We start from the raw sequence: 21,769 nt of genomic DNA on the forward strand, positions 1-21,769 counted from the left end.
AACATAAAACTGACCTACCTGTGCTTTCCTCCCAACAGCCTTCACCCATAAAAAGTCAACCGTGCCACACACTGAGCCAACGCTGACCACGCAGAAGACCACAGCTGCCACCTCCATCAGCAGCACCTCCAAGACCTCTGTCTCCACAGAGACCAGCCCACCAAGCAGCACAGAACTCCCTCTGACAACAACATCTGCAAGACCCAGCTCTCCACCTGCCCCCAGCAGCCCACTCAGCACCCGGCTGCCATCTGCTCCAACTTCCACAGTCTATTCCACAGCAGCTCCAAGCACCAGCCCCAGGCCTACACCTACAACTCTGAGGCCCAAGCCCTCATTTCCAATGACAAGTGCTCCACAAGAGTCTTCTACAACAGAGTCCTCTGCACCCACCACAGCCAAAACCAGCACAGTGCCATCTTCTGCTCCTTCTCCCTCCTCAGCTGTGTCCTCAACATTGCTGAGCTCCACACAGATTGGTAAGTCCCACTCCTTTATGTCTCAATGCTTCTGCCTGATCTCCCTTTTTCCCTTCTTCATTTCTAACAGTGCAGAACACTTGCACATTTCCTTTGAGTTTGCCCTCCATTCCCACTTCTTTTAGCATCATCAATATGATATGGCTGTCCTTCACCATGGCCATGGGTCACTGGTCTGGCCCCTGTAAGCCTGGATTTAGAGGCTTGGAGTCAGCAGTCCTTAGAGCCTACCTATTCATTGAAGGGTGACATGCACATCTGGATAGGATACTTTTCCAGGAAGAGGCAGAGCCATCTTGGCTGTTGGAAGGCACCCTCTCCTTTTCCACACTTTTTAGAGGACAAAATAAACACAGCTTTTAGGGAGAACCCAGAGCCCCAATTCTGCCCTTTACCAGTAATACTTTATGCAGCCCACTGCTTCCATTTTTACTCATACTTCCAATTCTAAACTTATACCCATCTCCTTTCCCTTCCCATGTTGCCCTTATCCTTAACTGACCTGTGCTTTCCTCCCAACAGCCTTCACCCATAAAAAGTCAACCGTGCCACACATTGAGCCAACTCTGACCACACAGAAGACCACGGCTGCCACCTCCATCAGCAGCACCTCCAAGACCACTGTCTCCACAGAGACCAGCCCACCAAGCAGCACAGAACTCCCTCTGACAACAACATCTCCATATCCGAGCTCTCCACCTGCCCCCAGCAGCCCACTCAGCACCCGGCTGCCATCTGCTCCCACTTCCACAGTCTATTCCACAGCAGCTCCAAGCACCAGCCCCAGGCCTACACCTACAACCCTGAGGCCCAAGCCCTCATTTCCAATGACAAGTGCTCCACAAGAATCTCCTGCAGCAGAGTCCTCTGCACCCACCACAGCCAAAACCAGCACAGTGCCATCTCCTGCTCCTTCTCCCTCCTCAACTGTGTCCTCAACACTGCTGAGCTCCTCACAGCCTGGTAAGGCTCCTCCTACCTATCCCACTGCTTAAGCCTGCTTTCCCTTTTCCCTTCTTCACTTCTCACAGAGCATGTACCTTGCACTGTTGTTTTAGTTTTTGCTCTCCATTCCCGATTTTTTTCACATTGGCACAGTAGTGTGGCCTCACTTTGGTACTGCCATGTGGCACTGGTCTCTCCCACATAGCCTGGCCTTTGAATCTCAGAGTCGGCAGTCCATACACTCTGCCTGTTCCATGAAGGCCTAGATATGCATATGCAGAAAGGATCCTTTTCTAGGAAGAGGCGGGGGGATCTCTACCTGTAAGAAGGCTCCCTGTCCATTTCCTCCCTTTCTACGGGAGAAACCAGGCAGCAGCTTGGAGACAGGACCCACAGTCCCAGTCCTCTGTCTTTCACAGGAATAATCAGTGTAGCACAGTGCTGCCATTTTTGCTTATGATCACAGTACAGGGCTTTGAGCTTAACTTCCTTTGCCTTCACTTCTTGCCCTCATCCTCACTTGACCCTCCTTTCCTCCCAACAGCCTTCACCCATAAAACGTCAACTGAGCCACACACTGAGCCAACTCTGACCACACAGAAGACCACAGCTGCCACCTCCATCAGCAGCACCTCCAAGACCTCTGTCTCCACAGAGACCAGCCCACCAAGCAGCACAGAACTCCCTCTGACAACATCTCCAAATCCCAGCTCTCCACCTGCTCCCAGCAGCCCACTCAGCACCCGGCTGCCATCTGCTCCCACTTCCACAGTCTATTCCACAGCAGCTCCAAGCACCAGCCCCAGGCCTACACCTACAACCCTGAGGCCCAAGCCCTCATTTCCAATGACAAGTGCTCCACAAGAGTCTCTTGCAGCAGAGTCCTCTGCACCCACCACAGCCAAAACCAGCACAGTGCCATCTCCTGCTCCTTCTCCCTCCTCAACTGTGTCCTCAATACTGCTGAGCTCCACACAGCCTGGTAAGGCTCCTCCTACCTATCTCACTGCTTCTGCCTGATCTCCTTTTTCCCTTGTTCATTTCTAGCAGAGCATGTACCTTGTGCACTGTTTCTTTAGTTTTTGCTCTCCACTCCCCATTCTTTTCACATTGGCACTGTAGTGTGGCCTCACTTTGCTATTGCCATGTGGCACTGGTCTCTCCCATATAGCCTGGCCTTTGAGTCTCGAATTCAGCAGTCCATAGACTCTGCCTATTCCATGAAGGAATAGACATGCACATCTGGAAAACGGTCCTTTTCAAGGAAGAGGCAGAGGGATCTTGCCTGTTGGAAAGCACCAACAGGCCAGATCCTTTTTTGGGGAGAAACAGTCCCAGGCTGCCCTCTTTCCCAGGAATAATCAGTGTAGCACAGTGCTGCCATTTTTGCTCACAGTACAAGGCATTGTGCCAACCTCCTCTGCCTTTGCCTCCTGCCCTCACCCTCAACTGACCTGTGCTTTCCTCCCAACAGCCTTCACCCATAAGTCAGCTGAGCCACACATTGAGCCAACTCTGACCACACAGAAGACCACAGCTGCCACCTCCATCAGCAGCACCTCCAAGACCTCTGTCTCCACAGAGACCAGCCCACCAAGCAGCACAGAACTCCCTCTGACAACAACATCTGCAAGACCCAGCTCTCCACCTGCCCCCAGCAGCCCACTCAGCACCCGGCTGCCATCTGCTCCCACTTCCACAGTCTATTCCACAGCAGCTCCAAGCACCAGCCCCAGGCCTACACCTACAACCCTGAGGCCCAAGCCCTCATCCCCAAGGGCAAGTGCTCCACAAGAGTCTCCTGCAACAGAGTCTTCTGCACCCACCACAGCCAAAACCAGCACAGTGCCATCTCCTGCTCCTTCTCCCTCCTCAACTGTGTCCTCAACACTGCTGAGCTCCACACAGCCTGGTAAGTCCCATTCCTTTGTGTCCCACTGCTTCTGCCTGATCTCCCTTTTCCCATCTTCATTTCTAGAAGAGCATGTACCTTGCACTGTTGTTTTACTTCTTGCTCTCCATTCCCAGTCCTTTTTGCATCAGCCCTGTGATATGGCCATCCTTTGGTATGGCCATGGGGCACTGGACTCTCCCATGTAGCCTGGTCTTCCAGTCTCAGGGGCCACAGTTCTCATGCCCTGCCTATTCCTTGAAGGAATATACATGTTCATATGGAAAGGATACTCCTCCAGGAAGGGGCAGAAGGATCTTGCCTGTAGGAAGGCTCCCTGTCCATTTCCTCCCTTTGTAGGGGAGAAATCAGACAGTAGCTTGTGGACAGGACCCACAGTCCCAGTCCTCCCTCTTTTCCAGTAATAATCAGTGCAGGACAGTACTGCAATGTTTGCTTGTATCCCATCAGTGACTTGGGCCTACCTGCTTTGCCTTCCCCCCTTGCTCTCACCCTCATTTAATATGTGTTTTCCTCCCAACAGTCTTCACCCATAAAAAGTCAACTGAGCCACACACTGAGCCAACTCTGACCACTCAGAAGACCACGGCTGTCACCTCCATCAGCAGCACCTCCAAGACCTCTGTCTCCACAGAGACCAGCCCACCAAGCAGCACAGAACTCCCTCTGACAACAACATCTGCAAATCCCAGCTCTCCACCTGCCCCCAGCAGCCCACTCAGCACCCGGCTGCCATCTGCTCCCACTTCCACAGTCTATTCCACAGCAGCTCCAAGCACCAGCCCCAGGCCTACACCTACAACCCTGAAGCCCAAGCCCTCTTCCCCCATGACAAGTGCTCCACAAGAATCTCCTGCAGCAGAGTCCTCTGCACCCACCACAGCCAAAACCAGCACAGTGCCATCTCCTGCTCCTTCTCCCTCCTCAACTGTGTCCTCAACATTGCTGAGCTCCACACAGCCTGGTAAGACCCACCTCTTTTTTGTCTCGCTGCTTCTGCCTGCTCTCCCTTTTCCCTTCTTCACTTCTCGCAGAGCATGTACCTTGCACTGTTGTTTTAGTTTTTGCTCTCCATTCCCCATTTTTTCACAATTGAACTGTAGTGTCGCCTCATTTTGATATTGCCATAAGTCCCAGTTCTCTCCCTCATAGCCTGGCTTTCCAGTCTCAGAGTGGGCAACCCTTAGACTGCGTATTCCATGAAGGAATAGACATGCACATCGGGAAAAGATCCTTTTCTAGGAAGAGGCAGAGGGATATTGCCTGTTGGAAAGCACCAACAGGCAAGATTCTTTTTTGGGGAGAAACTGTCCTAGTCTGCCCTCTTTCCCAGGAATAATCAGTGTAGCACAGTGCTGCCATTTTTGCCCACAGTACAAGGCATTGTGCCAACCTCCTCTGCCTTTGCCTCCTGCCCTCACCCTCAACTGACCTGTGCTTTCCTCCCAACAGCCTTCACCCATAAGTCAACTGAGCCACACATTGAGCCAACTCTGACCACACAGAAGACCACAGCTGCCACCTCCATCAGCAGCACCTCCAAGACCTCTGTCTCCACAGAGACCAGCCCACCAAGCAGCACAGAACTCCCTCTGACAACAACATCTGCAAGACCCAGCTCTCCACCTGCCCCCAGCAGCCCACTCAGCACCCGGCTGCCATCTGCTCCCACTTCCACAGTCTATTCCACAGCAGCTCCAAGCACCAGCCCCAGGCCTACACCTACAACCCTGAAACCCAAGCCCTCTTCCCCCATGACAAGTGCTCCACAAGAGTCTCCTGCAGCAGAGTCCTCTGCACCCACCACAGCCAAAACCAGCACAGTGCCATCTCCTGCTCCTTCTCCTTCCTCAACTGTGTCCTCAACACTGCTGAGCTCCTCACAGCCTGGTAAGGCTCACAACCACCTTTCTGGTGCTCCCACCTACTCTTCCCAGCTACCTTCCTTCCATCTGTCCATCTATCCACCTCTGCCTCCAGCATTCCATCTAAGAACCACACCCCACTTGTGCATTAGTTTCAATGCTCAGCCTTCCATTCCCACTGCCAGCCTGGTTCCTGGTGTAGTCCTGGGTCTGTGCAATGACTCTGCTTGGGGTGGAGCCAATTTCTGTTCCTAGCAGGGTTCCTGGTGCTGTGTTTTAGATGCAGGTCCGAGCCAGTGTTGATGGCACACAAGTGCTTTAGAGATTGCTGAGGAGTGCTAGCACAGCAACCAGGACTTCTCTGTTTCTCCTTCTGCCACTCGGGGAGTGGGCAAGGGGTGGCCATGAGGTCTGTCAGGGACACAGCCAGCATAGCCCAAAGCCAGTGGCCAAGGAGACACTCCATACCACAGAAAGTCACGCTGAGCAGTGCAATGGAGGGGCAGGGCACTTTTTCAAAAGTAGCCATTGCTTGGAGACTGGCTGGGCATTGGCCAGTAGAGTGAGGCAGTGAGTGACTGCTTTTGCACCTCATGAGTGGGTCTTGGTTTGTTTTCCTTTAGTTTCTTCTCTTCTAAAAACTGTCTCTCTCTCCAGACACACTTGTGTACCCTTGCTTTGGCCTCTTCACATCTCTCCCTATGTCTGATGAGGGCAAGTGAGTGGCTGGGTAGGCATATTGCATCCAGCCAGGTCGCCCCACACACATTGGCCATGACAGGATCTAAGCAGGTCATGGAGGCTTCAGAAAGGACTCAGAAGCCCAATCTTCCATATTGGACAAAAGGTCTCAGTGTGATATGGTGCTGCTTTTCTTACCCAATGTATTAGCCCAAGGCTTCTGCCCACCTCCCTTGTCTTACCCTCTTTCCCTTGTCCTCAACTGACCTGTGCTTTCTTCCCAACAGCCTTCACCCATAAAAAGTCAACTGAGCCACACATTGAGCCAACTCTGACCACACAGAAGACCACAGCTGCCACCTCCATCAGCAGCACCTCCAAGACCACTGTCTCCACAGAGACCAGCCCACCAAGCAGCACAGAACTCCCTCTGACAACAACATCTGCAAGACCCAGCTCTCCACCTGCCCCCAGCAGCCCACTCAGCACCCGGCTGCCATCTGCTCCCACTTCCACAGTCTATTCCACAGCAGCTCCAAGCACCAGCCCCAGGCCTACACCTACAACCCTGAGGCCCAAGCCCTCATTTCCAATGACAAGTGCTCCACAAGAGTCTCCTGCAGCAGAGTCCTCTGCACCCACCACAGCCAAAACCAGCACAGTGCCATCTCCTGCTCCTTCTCCCTCCTCAACTGTGTCCTCAACACTGCTGAGCTCCACACAGCCTGGTAAGGCTCCTCCTACCTGTCCCACTGCTTCTGCCTGCTCTCCTTTTTCCCATCTTCATTTCTAGCAGAGCATGTGCCTTGTGCACTGTTTTTTTAGTTTTTGCTCTCCACTCCCCATTCTTTTCACATTGGCACTATAGTGTGGCCTCACTTTGCTATTGCCATGTGGCACTGGTCTCTCCCATATAGCCTGGCCTTTGAGTCTCAAATTCAGCAGTCCATAGACTCTGCCTATTCCATGAAGGAATAGACATGCACATCTGGAAAACGGTCCTTTTCAAGGAAGAGGCAGAGGGATCTTGCCTGTTGGAAAGCACCAACAGGCCAGATCCTTTTTTGGGGAGAAACAGTCCCAGGCTGCCCTCTTTCCCAGGAATAATCAGTGTAGCAGAGTGCTGCCGTTTTTGCTCATGCCCCCAGTACAAGGTATTGTGCCAACCTCCTTTACCTTCCCCTCTTTCCCTCACCCTCAACTGACCTGTGCTTTCCTCCCAACAGCCTTCACCCATAAAAAGTCAACCGTGCCACACATTGAGCCAACTCTGACCACACAGAAGACCACGGCTACCACCTCCATCAGCAGCACCTCCAAGACCTCTGTTTCAACAGAAACCAGCCCACCAAGCAGCACAGAACTCCCTCTGACAACATCTCCAAATCCCAGCTCTCCACCTACCCCCAGCAGCCCACTCAGCACCCGGCTGCCATCTGCTCCCACTTCCACAGTCTATTCCACAGCAGCTCCAAGCACCAGCCCCAGGCCTACACCTACCACCCTGACGCCCAAGCCCTCTTCCCCCATGACAAATGCTCCACAAGCGTCTCGTACAACAGAGTCCTCTGCACCCACCACAGCCAAAACCAGCACAGTGCCATCTCCTGCTCCTTCTCCCTCCTCAACTGTGTCCTCAACATTGCTGAGCTCCACACAGCCTGGTAAGACCCACCTCTTTTTTGTCTTGCTGCTTCTGCCTGCTTTCCCTTTTCCTTTCTTCGCTTCTCGCAGAGCATGTGCCTTGCACTGTTTTAGTTTTTGCTCTCCATTCCCCATTTTTTTCACAATTGAATGAGGCCACAGTGTGGCCTCATTTTGATATTGCCATAAGTCACAGCTCTCTCCCTCATAGCCTGGCTTTCCAGTCTCAGAGTGGGCAACCCTTAGACTGCGTATTCCATGAAGGAATAGACATGCACATCTGGAAAAGATCCTTTTCTAGGAGGAGGCAGAGGAATATTGCCTGTTGGTAAGCACAAACAGGCAAGGTTCTTTTTTGGGGAGAAACTGTCCCAGTCTGCCCTCTTTCCCAGGAATAATCAGTGTAGCACAGTGCTGCCATTTTTGCTCACAGTACAAGGCATTGTGCCAACCTCCTCTGCCTGTGCCTCCTGCCCTCACCCTCAACTGACCTGTGCTTTCCTCCCAACAGCCTTCACCCATAAGTCAGCTGAGCCACACATTGAGCCAACTCTGACCACACAGAAGACCACAGCTGCCACCTCCATCAGCAGCACCTCCAAGACCACTGTCTCCACAGAGACCAGCCCACCAAGCAGCACAGAACTCCCTCTGACAACAACATCTCCATATCCCAGCTCTCCACCTGCCCCCAGCAGCCCACTCAGCACCCGGCTGCCATCTGCTCCCACTTCCACAGTCTATTCCACAGCAGCTCCAAGCACCAGCCCCAGGCCTACACCTACAACCCTGAGGCCCAAGCCCTCTTCCCCCACAAGTGCTCCACAAGAGTCTCCTACAACAGAGTCCTCTGCAGCCACCACAGCCAAAACCAGCACAGTGCCATCTCCTGCTCCTTCTCCCTCCTCAACTGTGTCCTCAACATTGCTGAGCTCCTCACAGCCTGGTAAGTCCCACTCCTTTATGTCTCAATGCTTCTGCCTGATCTCCCTTTTCCCTTCTTCATTTCTAACACTTGCACTGTTGTTCTTTTGAGTTTGCCCTCCATTCCCACTTCTTTTAGCATCATCAGTATGATTTGGCTGTCCTTCACCATGGCCATGGGTCACTGGTCTGGCCCCTGTAAGCCTGGCCTTAGAGGCTTGGAGTCAGCAGTCCTTAGAGCCTACCTATTCATTGAAGGGTGACATGCACATCTGGATAGGATACTTTTCCAGGAAGAGGCAGAGCCATCTTGGCTGTTGGAAGGCACCCTCTCCTTTTCCACACTTTTTAGAGGACAAAATAAACACAGCTTTTAGGGAGAACCCAGAGCCCCAATTCTCCCCTTTACCAGGAATATTTTATGCAGCCCACTGCTGCCATTTTTACTCATACTTCCAATTCAAAACTTATACCCATCTCCTTTCCCTTCCCATGTTGCCCTTATCCTTAACTGACCTGTGCTTTCCTCCCAACAGCCTTCACCCATAAAAAGTCAACTGAGCCACACACTGAGCCAACTCTGACCACACAGAAGACCACAGCTGCCACCTCCATCAGCAGCACCTCCAAGACCACTGTCTCCACAGAGACCAGCCCACCAAGCAGCACAGAACTCCCTCTGACAACAACATCTCCATATCCCAGCTCTCCACCTGCCCCCAGCAGCCCACTCAGCACCCGGCTGCCATCTGCTCCCACTTCCACAGTCTATTCCACAGCAGCTCCAAGCACCAGCCCCAGGCCTACACCTACAACCCTGAGGCCCAAGCCCTCATTTCCAATGACAAGTGCTCCACAAGAGTCTCCTACAACAGAGTCCTCTGCACCCACCACAGCCAAAACCAGCACAGTGCCATCTCCTGCTTCTTCTCCCTCCTCAACTGTGTCCTCAACATTGCTGAGCTCCTCACAGCCTGGTAAGGCTTCCTGTTACATGTCCTGCTGCTCACAGAATCCGAGAATTCTTAGCGTTGGAAGAGACATCTGGACGTCATTACCTGCCTGCCAAGAAGGGGTCTCTTAGTGCAGGTTACACTGGAATTCATTCTGGTGGGTTTTGAATGTCTCCAGAGAGGGAGTTTTCACAGTCTCCCTGGGGAGCCTGTTCCACTGCTCTGCCACCCTAAACATAATGGAGTTGTTCCTCAGGTTGAGTGGAATTTCTTCTGCTTTACTCCATGGCCATTGCTTCTTGTCCAGTCAGTGGGCACCACTGAAAGAGTCTGCCACCATGCTCTTGACACCTGCCTTTGAGATATTTGTATACAGTGATGAGATCTCCTCTCAGCCTTCTCTTCTCTGGACTCAACAGGCGCCCAGCTCCCCAAGTCTCTCCACTGATCATCTTTGTATCCCTCCTCTGGACCTCTCCTGCCTGCTTTTCCCAGCTCACTCTATCACTCCCTCCCTTTGTTGCTCTGTGCATCCCTCTATCCCTCCCTTCTTTCTCTCCTTCCCTCTATCCTTCCATATGAGAACCAGATCTCAGTTGGACATTTCTTTGCATGCTTGGCCATCTATTCCCACTGCCTTTGGCCAGCCTGGTTTCTGGCGTAGTCTTGGGCCTGTGCAATGACTCTGCTTGGGGTGGAGCCAATTTCTGTTCCTAGCAGGGTTCCTGGTGCTGTTTTAGATGCAGGTCCGAGCCAGTGTTGATGGCACACAAGTGCTTTAGAGATTGCTGAGGAGTGCTAGCACAGCAACCAGGACTTCTCTGTTTCTCCTTCTGCCACTCGGGGAGTGGGCAAGGGGTGGCCATGAGGTCTGTCAGGGACACAGCCAGCATAGCCCAAAGCCAGTGGCCAAGGAGACACTCCATACCACAGAAAGTCACGCTGAGCAGTGCAATGGAGGGGCAGGGCACTTTTTCAAAAGTAGCCATTGCTTGGAGACTGGCTGGGCATTGGCCAGCAGAGTGAGGCAGTGAGTGACTGCTTTTGCACCTCGTGAGTGGGTCTTGGTTTGTTTTCCTTTAGCTTCTTCTCTTCTAAAAACTGTCTCTCTCTCCAGACACCCTTGCTTTGGCCTCATCACTTCTCTCCCCAGGTCTGATGAGTGGAAGAGAGCTAGTGGCTGGGTAGGCACTTTGCATCCGGCCAGGTCACCCCACCATCACCTGGCACACACATTGGCCATGAAAGGCACTAAGCAGGACATGGAGGCTTCAGAAGGGAGCAAGAAGCCGAATCTTCCCTTGTGGCCAAGGAGACTTAGTGTGATACAGGGATCCTTTTCTTACGCAGTGCCTTAATCCAAGACTTCTGCTCACCTCCTTTTGCCTTACCCGCTGCCCTTATCCTCAACTGACCTGTGCTTTCCTCCCAACAGCCTTCACCCATAAAAAGTCAACTGAGCCACACATTGAGCAACCTTTGACCACACAGAAGACCACAGCTGCCACCTCCATCAGCAGCACCTCCAAGACCTCTGTCTCCACAGAGACCAGCCCACCAAGCAGCACAGAACTCCCTCTGACAACAACATCTGCAAGACCCAGCTCTCCACCTGCCCCCAGCAGCCCACTCAGCACCCGGCTGCCATCTGCTCCCACTTCCACAGTCTATTCCACAGCAGCTCCAAGCACCAGCCCCAGGCCTACACCTACAACCCTGAGGCCCAAGCCCTCATCCCCAAGGGCAAGTGCTCCACAAGAGTCTCCTGCAACAGAGTCCTCTGCACCCACCACAGCCAAAACCAGCACAGTGCCATCTCCTGCTCCTTCTCCCTCCTCAACTGTGTCCTCAACACTGCTGAGCTCCACACAGCCTGGTAAGTCCCATTCCTTTGTGTCCCACTGCTTCTGCCTGATCTCCCTTTTCCCATCTTCATTTCTAGAAGAGCATGTACCTTGCACTGTTGTTTTACTTCTTGCTCTCCATTCCCAGTCCTTTTTGCATCAGCCCTGTGATATGGCCATCCTTTGGTATGGCCATGGGGCACTGGACTCTCCCATGTAGCCTGGTCTTCCAGTCTCAGGGGCCACAGTCCTCATGCCCTGCCTATTCCTTGAAGGAATATACATGTTCATATGGAAAGGATACTCCTCCAGGAAGGGGCAGAAGGATCTTGCCTGTAGGAAGGCTCCCTGTCCATTTCCTCCCTTTGTAGGGGAGAAATCAGACAGTAGCTTGTGGACAGGACCCACAGTCCCAGTCCTCCCTCTTTTCCAGTAATAATAAGTGCAGGACAGTACTGCAATGTTTGCTTGTATCCCATCAGTGACTTGGGCCTACCTGCTTTGCCTCCCCCCCTTGCTCTCACCCTCATTTAATATGTGTTTTCCTCCCAACAGTCTTCACCCATAAAAAGTCAACTGAGCCACACACTGAGCAACCTCTGACCACACAGAAGACCACAGCTGCCACCTCCATCAGCAGCACCTCCAAGACCTCTGTCTCCACAGAGACCAGCCCACCAAGCAGCACAGAACTCCCTCTGACAACAACATCTCCATATCCCAGCTCTCCACCTGCCCCCAGCAGCCCACTCAGCACCCGGCTGCCATCTGCTCCCACTTCCACAGTCTATTCCACAGCAGCTCCAAGCACCAGCCCCAGGCCTACACCTACAACCCTGAAGCCCAAGCCCTCTTCCCCCATGACAAGTGCTCCACAAGAGTCTCCTGCAGCAGGGTCCTCTGCACCCACCACAGCCAAAACCAGCACAGTGCCATCTCCTGCTCCTTCTCCCTCCTCAACTGTGTCCTCAACATTGCTGAGCTCCTCACAGCCTGGTAAGGCTCACAACCACCTTTCTGGTGCTCCCACCTACTCTTCCCAGCTACCTTCCTTCCATCTGTCCATCTATCCACCTCTGCCTCCAGCATTCCATCTAAGAACCACACCCTACTTGTGCATTAGTTTCAATGCTCAGCCTTCCATTCCCACTGCCAGCCTGGTTCCTGGTGTAGTCCTGGGTCTGTGCAATGACTCTGCTTGGGGTGGAGCCAATTTCTGTTCCTAGCAGGGTTCCTGGTGCTGTGTTTTAGATGCAGGTCCGAGCCAGTGTTGATGGCACACAAGGGCTTTAGAGATTGCTGAGGAGTGCTAGCACAGCAACCAGGACTTCTCTGTTTCTCCTTCTGCCACTCGGGGAGTGGGCAAGGGGTGGCCATGAGGTCCCTCGAGGACACAGCCAGCATAGCCCAAAGCCAGTGGCCAAGGAGACACTCCATACCACAGAAAGTCACGCTGAGCAGTGCAATGGAGGGGCAGGGCACTTTTTCAAAAGTAGCCATTGCTTGGAGACTGGCTGGGCATTGGCCAGCAGAGTGAGGCAGTGAGTGACTGCCTCAGTGAGTGGGTGGGTCTTGGTTTGTTTTCCTTTAGTTTCTTCTCTTCTAAAAACTGTCTCGATCCAGACGCACGTGGATATTCTTGCTTTGGTATTTGCAATTCTCTCCACAATGCCTGAAGAGGGGAAGCGAGCGAGAGGCTGGGTGGGCACTTTCCATTCAGCCAGGGTCACTCCACCATCGCCTGGCACACCGAGGGGCCATGACTGAGTCAAAGTGTGACCTGAGGGCTTATGGATGGAGACAGAAGTCCAAACCTCCCTCTTCTAACGGGAATACACAGTGCAACATAGGGCTGCTTTTCTTGCTTATTGCCTTTACCCAAGGCTTCTGCCCACCTCCTTTCCCTCCCCCTCTTTCCCTTATCCTCAGCTGACCTGTGCTTTCCTCCTAGCAGCCGTCACACATAAAATGTCAACCGTGCCACACATTGAGCCACCTCTGACCACACAGAAGACCACAGCTGCCACCTCCATCAGCAGCACCTCCAAGACCTCTGTCTCCACAGAGACCAGCCCACCAAGCAGCACAGAACTCCCTCTGGCAATGACATCTCCAAATCCCAGCTCTCCGCCTGCCCCCAGCAGCCCACTCAGCACCCAGCTGCCATCTACTGCCTCGTCTACATTCTCTTCTTTGTCTGCAACCGTCAGCACAATGCCTACACCTACATCCTTCACTACTTCCACATTTAGGTCTGCTGAGAGTACTCCATATTCTTCTTTCCAAAACACCACATTGCCTCCATATGGCAAAACATCTTCCTTAGCCGTTCCTACCAGTATCTCTGCCAAATCCACTCCAGTGTTGGTCTCGACTGGTTTATCTACAACAATGACATTTGCTCCCCTTGTGATCACTACTGCTTCTACAGAGTCGGCTGAAAGGAGCACCTTGCGAACAACAACGTTAACCACTGCCCGCACAACATCATCTCCTTTCACCTCTAGACTTTCAACATCCTTGTCTTCTATTGTGCCATCCACAGTTCCACATGGTAATGTATATCCATAGCATTTCCTATATCATGCTTTTTAATACCTTTATTTCACGAGTCCATGAATTTTTTCTTTACATATTCTTTATGTATGATACCATTTGTACCCATTGGCTCCATCTTTTCTTTTTGCCCCTTATGCAGTTACTTTTTGTAGAGTAGTTGTCTGATGTCTTAGATTTCATAAGCTGATTCCCTGCTATACAATACTGTAGACATTAAAAAACATGAGTTAAAGAGTCTGACAGGATGCAGATCAGGAGACTCACAGAACCTCTGTTTTCTAATCTTCAAAAGCACTGTAAGAAAGCCTGTTCAAATAAAAAGTATCTTTTGACTTACCTTGCAGCCCTCTTGTTAGCTCTCATATACTTTGCACAGTTCAGCATTTTTGTTCTCTCTTCTGCTGGATACTGTTTTCCCATTTTTCAAGGTACAGAGATGTTTTTTGGTTCCTGTGCATAATTAATCACCTAATAGTTTTTGACTAAAGGAATACCATTTTCTATAGTTTCCACACCATTTCATGTAAAGCGATGCACACAAAGCAATATCTATCTACTACTTTGAAATGGAACTGTCCTACTTTAGGATCCACACTATAGGAGTCAGGAACAAGAGGTGTCTAAGATTTTAGCTGTGCCCTGTATAAGTAGCAGAGGCCTAGTTTCTACTCTTATTTAGAAACAATGAGGCAGTTTTTATTCAATGCTTTCTAGGATATGGGTTAACACCTTCTAAGAATAAACCAGAGTGACACATGCACTGTTCAATCTATGAATGGAAGGTAGGTTTACTGTATGGTTCATTTTTGTGTGTTTATTTGTTTTAACTACCGTTTGAGGACCAAGAGAAGAGTTAACATCTCAGTTTGAGCCACTTTGCATTCTCTTTTGGGAGCTTTCAACATACAAAGGAGAAACTATCTGGAACGTGTACTTTAGCCACATCATACTGCCTTGTTCCCTATTGCCTTGGCCGCTGTCATATACTGACTTCACTGCTTGTTCTCGTTTTCCGTGTGTTTAATTCCTAAAGAAAGCACATTCTTCACTTGCCTTATCTTTTTCAAGAATCAGGAGGGATATGCAGCATCCTAGTAGGCCTGCCCCTTTTCTACCCTGTTAATAATGAGATTATAAGTTTTTGTATCTTTTTGTCTTTGAAGCATGTGTTCAAAACTTTTCCACAGACAAATATGCTACTTCCTTAGTTGTTGTGAATCCTCACACAAAGTCCTTCATTTTGTCATTACAATCAGATCCACTGAACCAGGAACTCTAACAGGAAGAATGAACAAAGCAGAATACCATGCTCCATTCAACCAAGACATCAGTCTTAATCCAGAAGACTGATTATACAAAGGGTTCCAAATAGTCATGTAAGAAAACTGCATTTGTGGTTAACTACTACTCTCAAAGAGTGATGTAAGAATCAATATACAATAGTGGGTACAGTTACCTGTAGCTGAACCTTTCAGCTCCATTTCCACCATTAACATTGTCGGAGTGCAGCCTGGCCAGGTCAGTCAGCTCAGCCACAAGGCATGGGAGAATTACCTACTTGCAGAGAAGTGATTAAATGCAAGTCTGTCCTTCATCCTGCTGTCACACAAGTGCTGCAGTACCAAAGAGGCTCATTGCAGTTTTAGCAGAAAAGAGCCTCAAATTGACTGACTGCTCGAGCATTGGGAAATGACAGTTTGACCCAAAGAGGCAGGATTTGACCCTGCTTGCCCTTCATCCTCATGATTTTCACCTCACAGAATGGGAATCCAAGTAAGAACTCTCATAAGCAGAAGGATTTTCCACAGTATAGTTATGGTTTAGGGGCCTGCTTTGGATTTTGTTCACATTCTTTTCCTAAGAGAAGTGCTTCCAAACATTACATTCCCAACCTAGCATTACTGACTTTGCTCCTTGCAGTCTTAGTCTACTGTCCAGTTATTAGTTGTTTTATTTTCCAATAAGAAATTCCCAAACATATACTACAGTATTAACTGAGTCTTCCCTGCAATAGTGTTCAGGTTTCATCTATAACCTACCTTTAACCAAGGAACCTGACTGTGCTCAAGAGATAATTGTGCAGGAGCAAGTGTGAGCGGTGCGTGAATTGCCTTTGTAGTATTCAACATCTTTGTTCTCCTTAAAATAAACTTCAAACACTGTGTTTAAACTCCTTGGAAAACCTATGTTTTCAGTCAGCTTTTAGCTTCATACAATGTTTAAGAGTCATGCTTCAAGTCAGGAGAAAATAGGAGATTGGTACATCAGTATGTACCATTAGGCATTCTGTCTTGTAAGGAAAGTTGTGAACTTCTGTCTGCCTACAAAAAATTACACCCTTAAAATGAGTAAGCTAAGCATTTTTCCAGGAAGTAAGATCTACTACAAAGTCTGAGAACCAGAAATAATTCCACCAGAATGAGACAGCGGGTTGTTTTATGTGCATCTTAACGTTCTCAGCAGAGTTTTTTTCCTGCTGGACTAAATTTGCACTACGTTCTTAACAGGAATTTTTTTTCCTCATTTGTAATTCCAGCAATCTCTGTGTTCTTAGTTGTTCTCCATGAAAAGTGTCTCATGCATCTTCAGCACCCAGTTTAAAACCTCCTCTTGCTGTGTTACTCACTTGTGACTTGTTAATTATCTCATGCAGTAAGAATGGTGTTCCATGAAACCAAGTATGGAGGCTTTTGGCATCTAACAAAGGTCACTCAAGACCAAGATAAATTTCTGCTATAATTCCTTCTCTTTTTTTACATTTGACAGATCCTTGTAGAGAAGTTGAATATGAAGAAACAATAACTTACAAAGGCTGTTCTGCAAATGTCACTTTAAGCCGATGCGAAGGATCATGTCCATCTTCAACAAAGTAAGGATAGCTCAGAGGCTGTAGAGTACTCAAGTTGTTTTTCTTACTAAGTCATCTGTAAGGAGTGGTATTTTATGAACTACTACTCCTTAAAAGTCAGGGAGGAACATGTGGTTAGAATCCACCCAGTAATATATTATGTTGCCATATAAAGCAGGTAACTAAAACCAGCATTAATAAGGTCATTTACCGTATAGGGATTTACATTCTAAAGAAGGAATGTCATCTCGCTTCCTTAAGTTTTTGTTGTTTTTTAAAAAAAAATAAACAGATGTCAATGCTGCAGGTTTGGGGGGCTATTTCGTTGGTTTGATTGTTGGGATTTTGGTTTTGTTTATTTGTTTGCTTTTTAAAGATGGAAAAGGTTGTTTAGACTACAAATACCTGTTTTCAAATAGCTAAGACAGTAAAATAAGAAATTTCATCTAGGGTACATAATGTTACTTCAGTTGTTTCATAACATTCTCCTGTGAACGTAATTCAGGTATATTTTATAATTACAAGTGTGCTGTCTGAACCTGTGCAGTTCTGCTTGCCCAGTAGGAGACTATTCAACAGAAAATCAAGGCTTCAATACAACTAAACTCAGTGTAGCAGTATTAGAGTTCACAATTATTTGGGGGAAAAAATCAAAATTGTTAAATTCCCAACAACCCAAGCCAATACTATGTTCAAGAAGAAAAGCAACGAAGAGTTTTGTCTTTGCAATAACTAATTTAAATTAATCCTGAAGCTAAAAGCTATCCCCTTCAAAGCAAGTTCAGGTGTCCCCCAGCCTTTTAAAAACTGAGTGACTGACTTTGTATCCTGAGAATATTCAGAAGGGCTGTGAACCCTGGCAGAAGATTTTTAGAGTTAAGGTTTGTCACAATTATTTAGAAAGTTGTAGTTAAAAGCCAGCTTTAACTGAAACCAAGCAAACTTTTCTCCCCTGCAAAGGAGATTTTAAAAAAATAGATTTTTTTCCTTAACTTTCTTGTTCACATAGCTGAATTCTAGCCTACCTTTATACTGCTTCCCACTGACAAAGAGAAAGATAGAACCAAGTCCAGCAGTAGGCTGAACACTGTCAGAAATCAACAGCGTAAGAAAACAGCAGCATCGTGAAAGACTCGAAGCCTCATGTGCCTGTTCAAACAGTCACTTCACCTACGTGTGCTTTATTACTGTGAAGTCAGCAAGATACGTGCAAGTCTACTGTGGCTTTGTTAACTGACCTCACAACCCACAACTGATAATACTATGCAGTCACCAGCTTAGATTCTGGTGCTAACTGCTCAGAGGAAGAAAGGGATTTTCCTTCCTCCATGAACCATGCAAAGGGAACACACACAATTTAGCATTTGTGTTAACAGACCATACCAGGGACCTTTTGCAAACTCTAAGTAGTCAGTGCACAGCTTTAAAAAGATTAAATCCACAGTTACTTTACAATGTTCAGAAGTCCAAAGAACAGGGAAGTCAAATCTTACTAGTTTTCCAGTGAGGTCTGAGGCCTAATAGATGACAAGAACACCCTCTTTTAAAAAGGAAGGCAGCAGCTCAGTACACCTGAGCTCTTGCAGCACCCATCATGAGAACTTCAGTCGCTTGCTGCACTGTTTGTAGTTCTCTAGCTGACAGAACCATTAAGCTGAGTGTTGTGCTCTTTGAACCTCCTACCACAGGAAAAAAAGGAAGTGCAAATACTTGAAAAGCCCGAAGCCTAAAATTCTGTATACAAATGCCAACTCATTCTTCCTCTCTCCCAAACAGGCTGAATGTTGAGAACATGACGGTCATCACAGCATGCGGCTGCTGTCGGCCACTTCAGCTTCTTAAGAAGGAATTCCAACTACCATGCCAAGACCTAGATGACCCTGGAAAAAGGCTCACTATAGACATAACTGTATTTAGTGGTTGTGTTTGTAACTTTGACAGTTGCATACACTAGACTTGCTATCAGGCTTCTGAGCAGCTGCCTGGACTGTCCGTGAACTTGACAGATAAATTATTCCTGATCAGGAGGGTGGGATGCAAAGAGGAAAAAAAGAATGGGCAGCGTGAAGTTCGGGAGGGAAGACCATGTCAGAGACTGCATGGCCTTGTTCAGGGTGATAATAATTAACCAGAGACTAAAAACTGGCCCACGCACTGTGCAGTAACAGAAATTTGACTTTCAAATAAAGTAGAAGGAATTGAATTTCCTAACTTTTCATTATTTGGCCAATTATTTTAACTGAAAATAGTCTGTTAGGTTCACTACAGCTGAACTAGGACCTGTGGAATAGCCCACCACTTCACTGGGAGAACTGACCCATTCCCTTTCCTTTGAAGGTAGACACATTGTGTTCATCATCCATAGATGACTGCTGTTGGAAAGCAAGGTGCTACATGAACCAAAAGCTAATTGTGAGGTTTCTGCATGCACCCTAGAAACACTACTAACAGACATGAAGTGGCTTTTGGATAACACAGAAATTTGACGGCATTTCCCTGCAAGAAATCAAAGCCCATATGCATCTAACAGGACACAGGTTCACTCAGAAGCAATTTCTACTTGCTGCCAGTCAAGAGAATTCTTTATTACTTTGTTTGCAAATAATTTAAGAAAAAGCTGTATGAGTGCACAAAAGCTCATATTTTTTCCCTTTTAGCAAGTTTCAGAGAAGAATCTGAAGCATACATTTAGAGCTTAAGTGATGTTATTTAGCAGTTTAGATACTCTTTACAGTGACATCAACTTTTTACAGCTCCTGCCCATATGTAATACAGATGTGTGCTGTTTAGCCTCAGCCTTATCCCACTGCTACTCCAGTTTACTGCAGTCTGCACTGTTCACATACTTACTGGTGTTGAGCACTCTAGGAAGAAAGATTTTACATCAAGGTTTTGGTTGGTTTGGTTTTTTTTACAGTAGAGTATTTATAACATGTGACTTAACACAGCAACAAAACCAAACTCACTCACTGGAGGGAACAGAGATCTTTAGACCAGATAAGATTCAAGTGAACAAAACCCACTAGTTTTCAGAAAGAAATCACATCAATTGTTTCACAACAACCATTCCATGCAAGTATTTCTTCCACTTTTATGCTCCCAGACAAAAAAAGGACAGTTTGATTACTGTTCTAATCATTTATTTAATCTTAATACGTTCTTCTGATGAATATAGTCTAATATATAGTCTTCTATATGAAAATTCTCCACTTAATTTGACAGAACTTTGTTTTATACAAATAAGACAATCACCATAAATGTTACATACTGGAGTGTAGGTCAAGAATGAACATATGCTACCTGTTTTGCTATTCAGTTATTTTCACATGTCAATGCCTGAAAATACTGTACTTAAAAACAATAACACTGTTTACTGCAGAAATTACTTTGTCTGCTTGACAGGATACATCACTGGTAAGTTAACCATCATTCACAAACAAAAAAAAAAATAAAGTATTTGTATTTAATTTGTTCACTTTTCTGCTCATGGCTTCATTGAGCTGACATTTAATATAAAGAGTGAACAGTCATAAGCTTAACACAGTCACCACTGAAAAGACACTTTTCCCTTACCCCTCCCTCCTTCCCATATTTTAATGCACATTTTAGCACAGCTTGAACCAAAGCAGAGTGAAATAAAGTAGTGCAGTTCTCAAGGTGTCCTTTAATGAGGGCACAGAACATTTTTCAGGGGGACAGATATACAACAGGATTTGGAATAGTTGAAACACAAGCTCCTCCCCTGTCTTTGCTAAGACTCCCTTTAGATCAGCACATCAGATTTGTAATGTAGCAGCCAACAGCATGGTTAACGTAACAGGACTAATAATGAGACATACACCATCCAGAGGAAAAAACATAAGGTATCCCATTAGTATTTTCCAACTGCCCAACATGACTGCAGGAACTGCTCATGAAGACTTTCAATGACAATATTTATGATCAAAGAGTCTTAATTAAGAAGTATTTAAAAGGCCTTAAAGGGGCCAGTTGTTCAAGAGAACTTTTGCAGAATGACCAGGCCTTTAGCCAAATTTTCAGTCTTAATATCCATAGTTACAAGCCATTTCTGGAAAAACAAAACATATCCCCCAAAATCCACACATCACAGCAAAACCTTTGTTCCTCATTTTTCACCTGTACTCAAGTACAATCACTAGCCTTCAACCAAATCAAGTTATAATCTTCCAGTTCCATCATTTAAACTCAAAGCACTGAAGACAAAAAGCAAGGCACACTCAATCATGGAGAATCCTGTCCCCTGCTGTGCACTGGGCAGCATGACAGCAGCCTCATTTAAATGTATTTTCAATGTCATCACTCTTACTCAAAACCTTTACTCCATGGGCACGCTTGTCTGTATGTGCGTGAGACACCAGTCCCAGGCTGCCTTTAAATAACCTTGAGGAAACCTTGACCTGAGGTTCACTTCTCACATCAGCAGTAGATGATTTTGTTCATCATGATCTGTAGTTCTCGCTTACAACTGCCCATGGTTTCTAACTGGGCTACCTCACTTGCTTTGGTTTTGCAGCCTTTGTTGCACCTCAAGGCTTGAGTGTGAGCCAAAATTTCTGCAGAGAGGCTGCGAAGAGTTTGCTGACGTGAAACAAGTTAAAAAGACTCTGGTTGTAAAAACCTGAACGTTTTTGAGTATTCCACTTAAGTTTCAACAGAAGTTTTCTACACCATGTTGGACATTTTTACCACTGACAGAAAGGAAACTGTTCAGATATCAGTTATTCGACCTCTTAAGTTTTACCATTCATGTACACTGGGGAAAATATTGTTTAAAATTACATTTTCATCTAAGAGTGCATGCCTTAGAGCCCTTCAAGGGCCCATTTCCTCTCACTTCTTTTATACAATACTAGACCCTGCAGTTAATTGTATCACATCATTAGGACTATTACTTGTGAAGTCTGATGGAAAACAGAAAAAACAGAGAACAAAGTATTTAACTTCACTGAGTAACAAGGAACAAGTATATACTCATTCACCACCTACCAGAGAAGCTCATCTCATTATTAGAGATAAGCAGAAGGATTAAGAATAGCTTTTGCTTTCAATTCACTTTCCAAAGATCAGAAAACATTAAGATGTAAAATATTACAC

The 21,769-nt window shown here is 47.5% G+C and overlaps 2 protein-coding genes across 2 annotated transcripts in view; both read left to right on the forward strand.

Annotated features, from left to right (window-relative positions):
* The window catches only part of MUC6 (mucin 6, oligomeric mucus/gel-forming), a 79,022-nt gene extending 77,145 nt beyond the window's left edge, over positions 1–1,877 (forward strand). The window contains exons 32-33 of the mRNA XM_064659779.1: positions 39–479; positions 1,002–1,877. Of these exons, the coding sequence (XP_064515849.1) occupies positions 39–479; positions 1,002–1,474 (914 nt within the window). The 3' untranslated portion in view covers positions 1,475–1,877. The remainder of the gene's footprint in view (positions 1–38; positions 480–1,001) is intronic.
* A 3-nt stretch (positions 1,878–1,880) lies between these two features.
* Positions 1,881–20,171, forward strand: LOC135416563 (mucin-2-like). The gene is made up of 11 exons (XM_064659780.1): positions 1,881–2,406; positions 2,689–3,336; positions 3,860–4,300; positions 6,170–6,610; positions 7,109–7,546; positions 8,987–9,427; positions 10,839–11,279; positions 11,803–12,243; positions 13,199–13,801; positions 16,573–16,675; positions 18,431–20,171. Exons 1-11 carry the CDS (start codon positions 1,881–1,883, stop codon positions 18,606–18,608), a joined length of 4,701 nt encoding a protein of 1,566 aa, XP_064515850.1. The 3' UTR covers positions 18,609–20,171.
* Positions 20,172–21,769: the final 1,598 nt, after the last annotated feature.

Source organism: Pseudopipra pipra, chromosome 6 (genome assembly GCF_036250125.1).
Source record: "Pseudopipra pipra isolate bDixPip1 chromosome 6, bDixPip1.hap1, whole genome shotgun sequence".
Taxonomy (NCBI): domain Eukaryota; kingdom Metazoa; phylum Chordata; class Aves; order Passeriformes; family Pipridae; genus Pseudopipra; species Pseudopipra pipra.

Excerpts from the sequence above, each read along its gene's own strand:
- LOC135416563 (XM_064659780.1), top strand. The coding sequence starts at position 1,881 with ATGATCACAGTACAGGGCTTTGAGCTTAACTTCCTTTGCCTTCACTTC. Across the intron at positions 9,428-10,838 it reads GCTGAGCTCCTCACAGCCTG|CCTTCACCCATAAAAAGTCA; the intron begins GTAAGGCTTCCT and ends TCCTCCCAACAG. Across the intron at positions 13,802-16,572 it reads GCCATCCACAGTTCCACATG|ATCCTTGTAGAGAAGTTGAA; the intron begins GTAATGTATATC and ends TACATTTGACAG.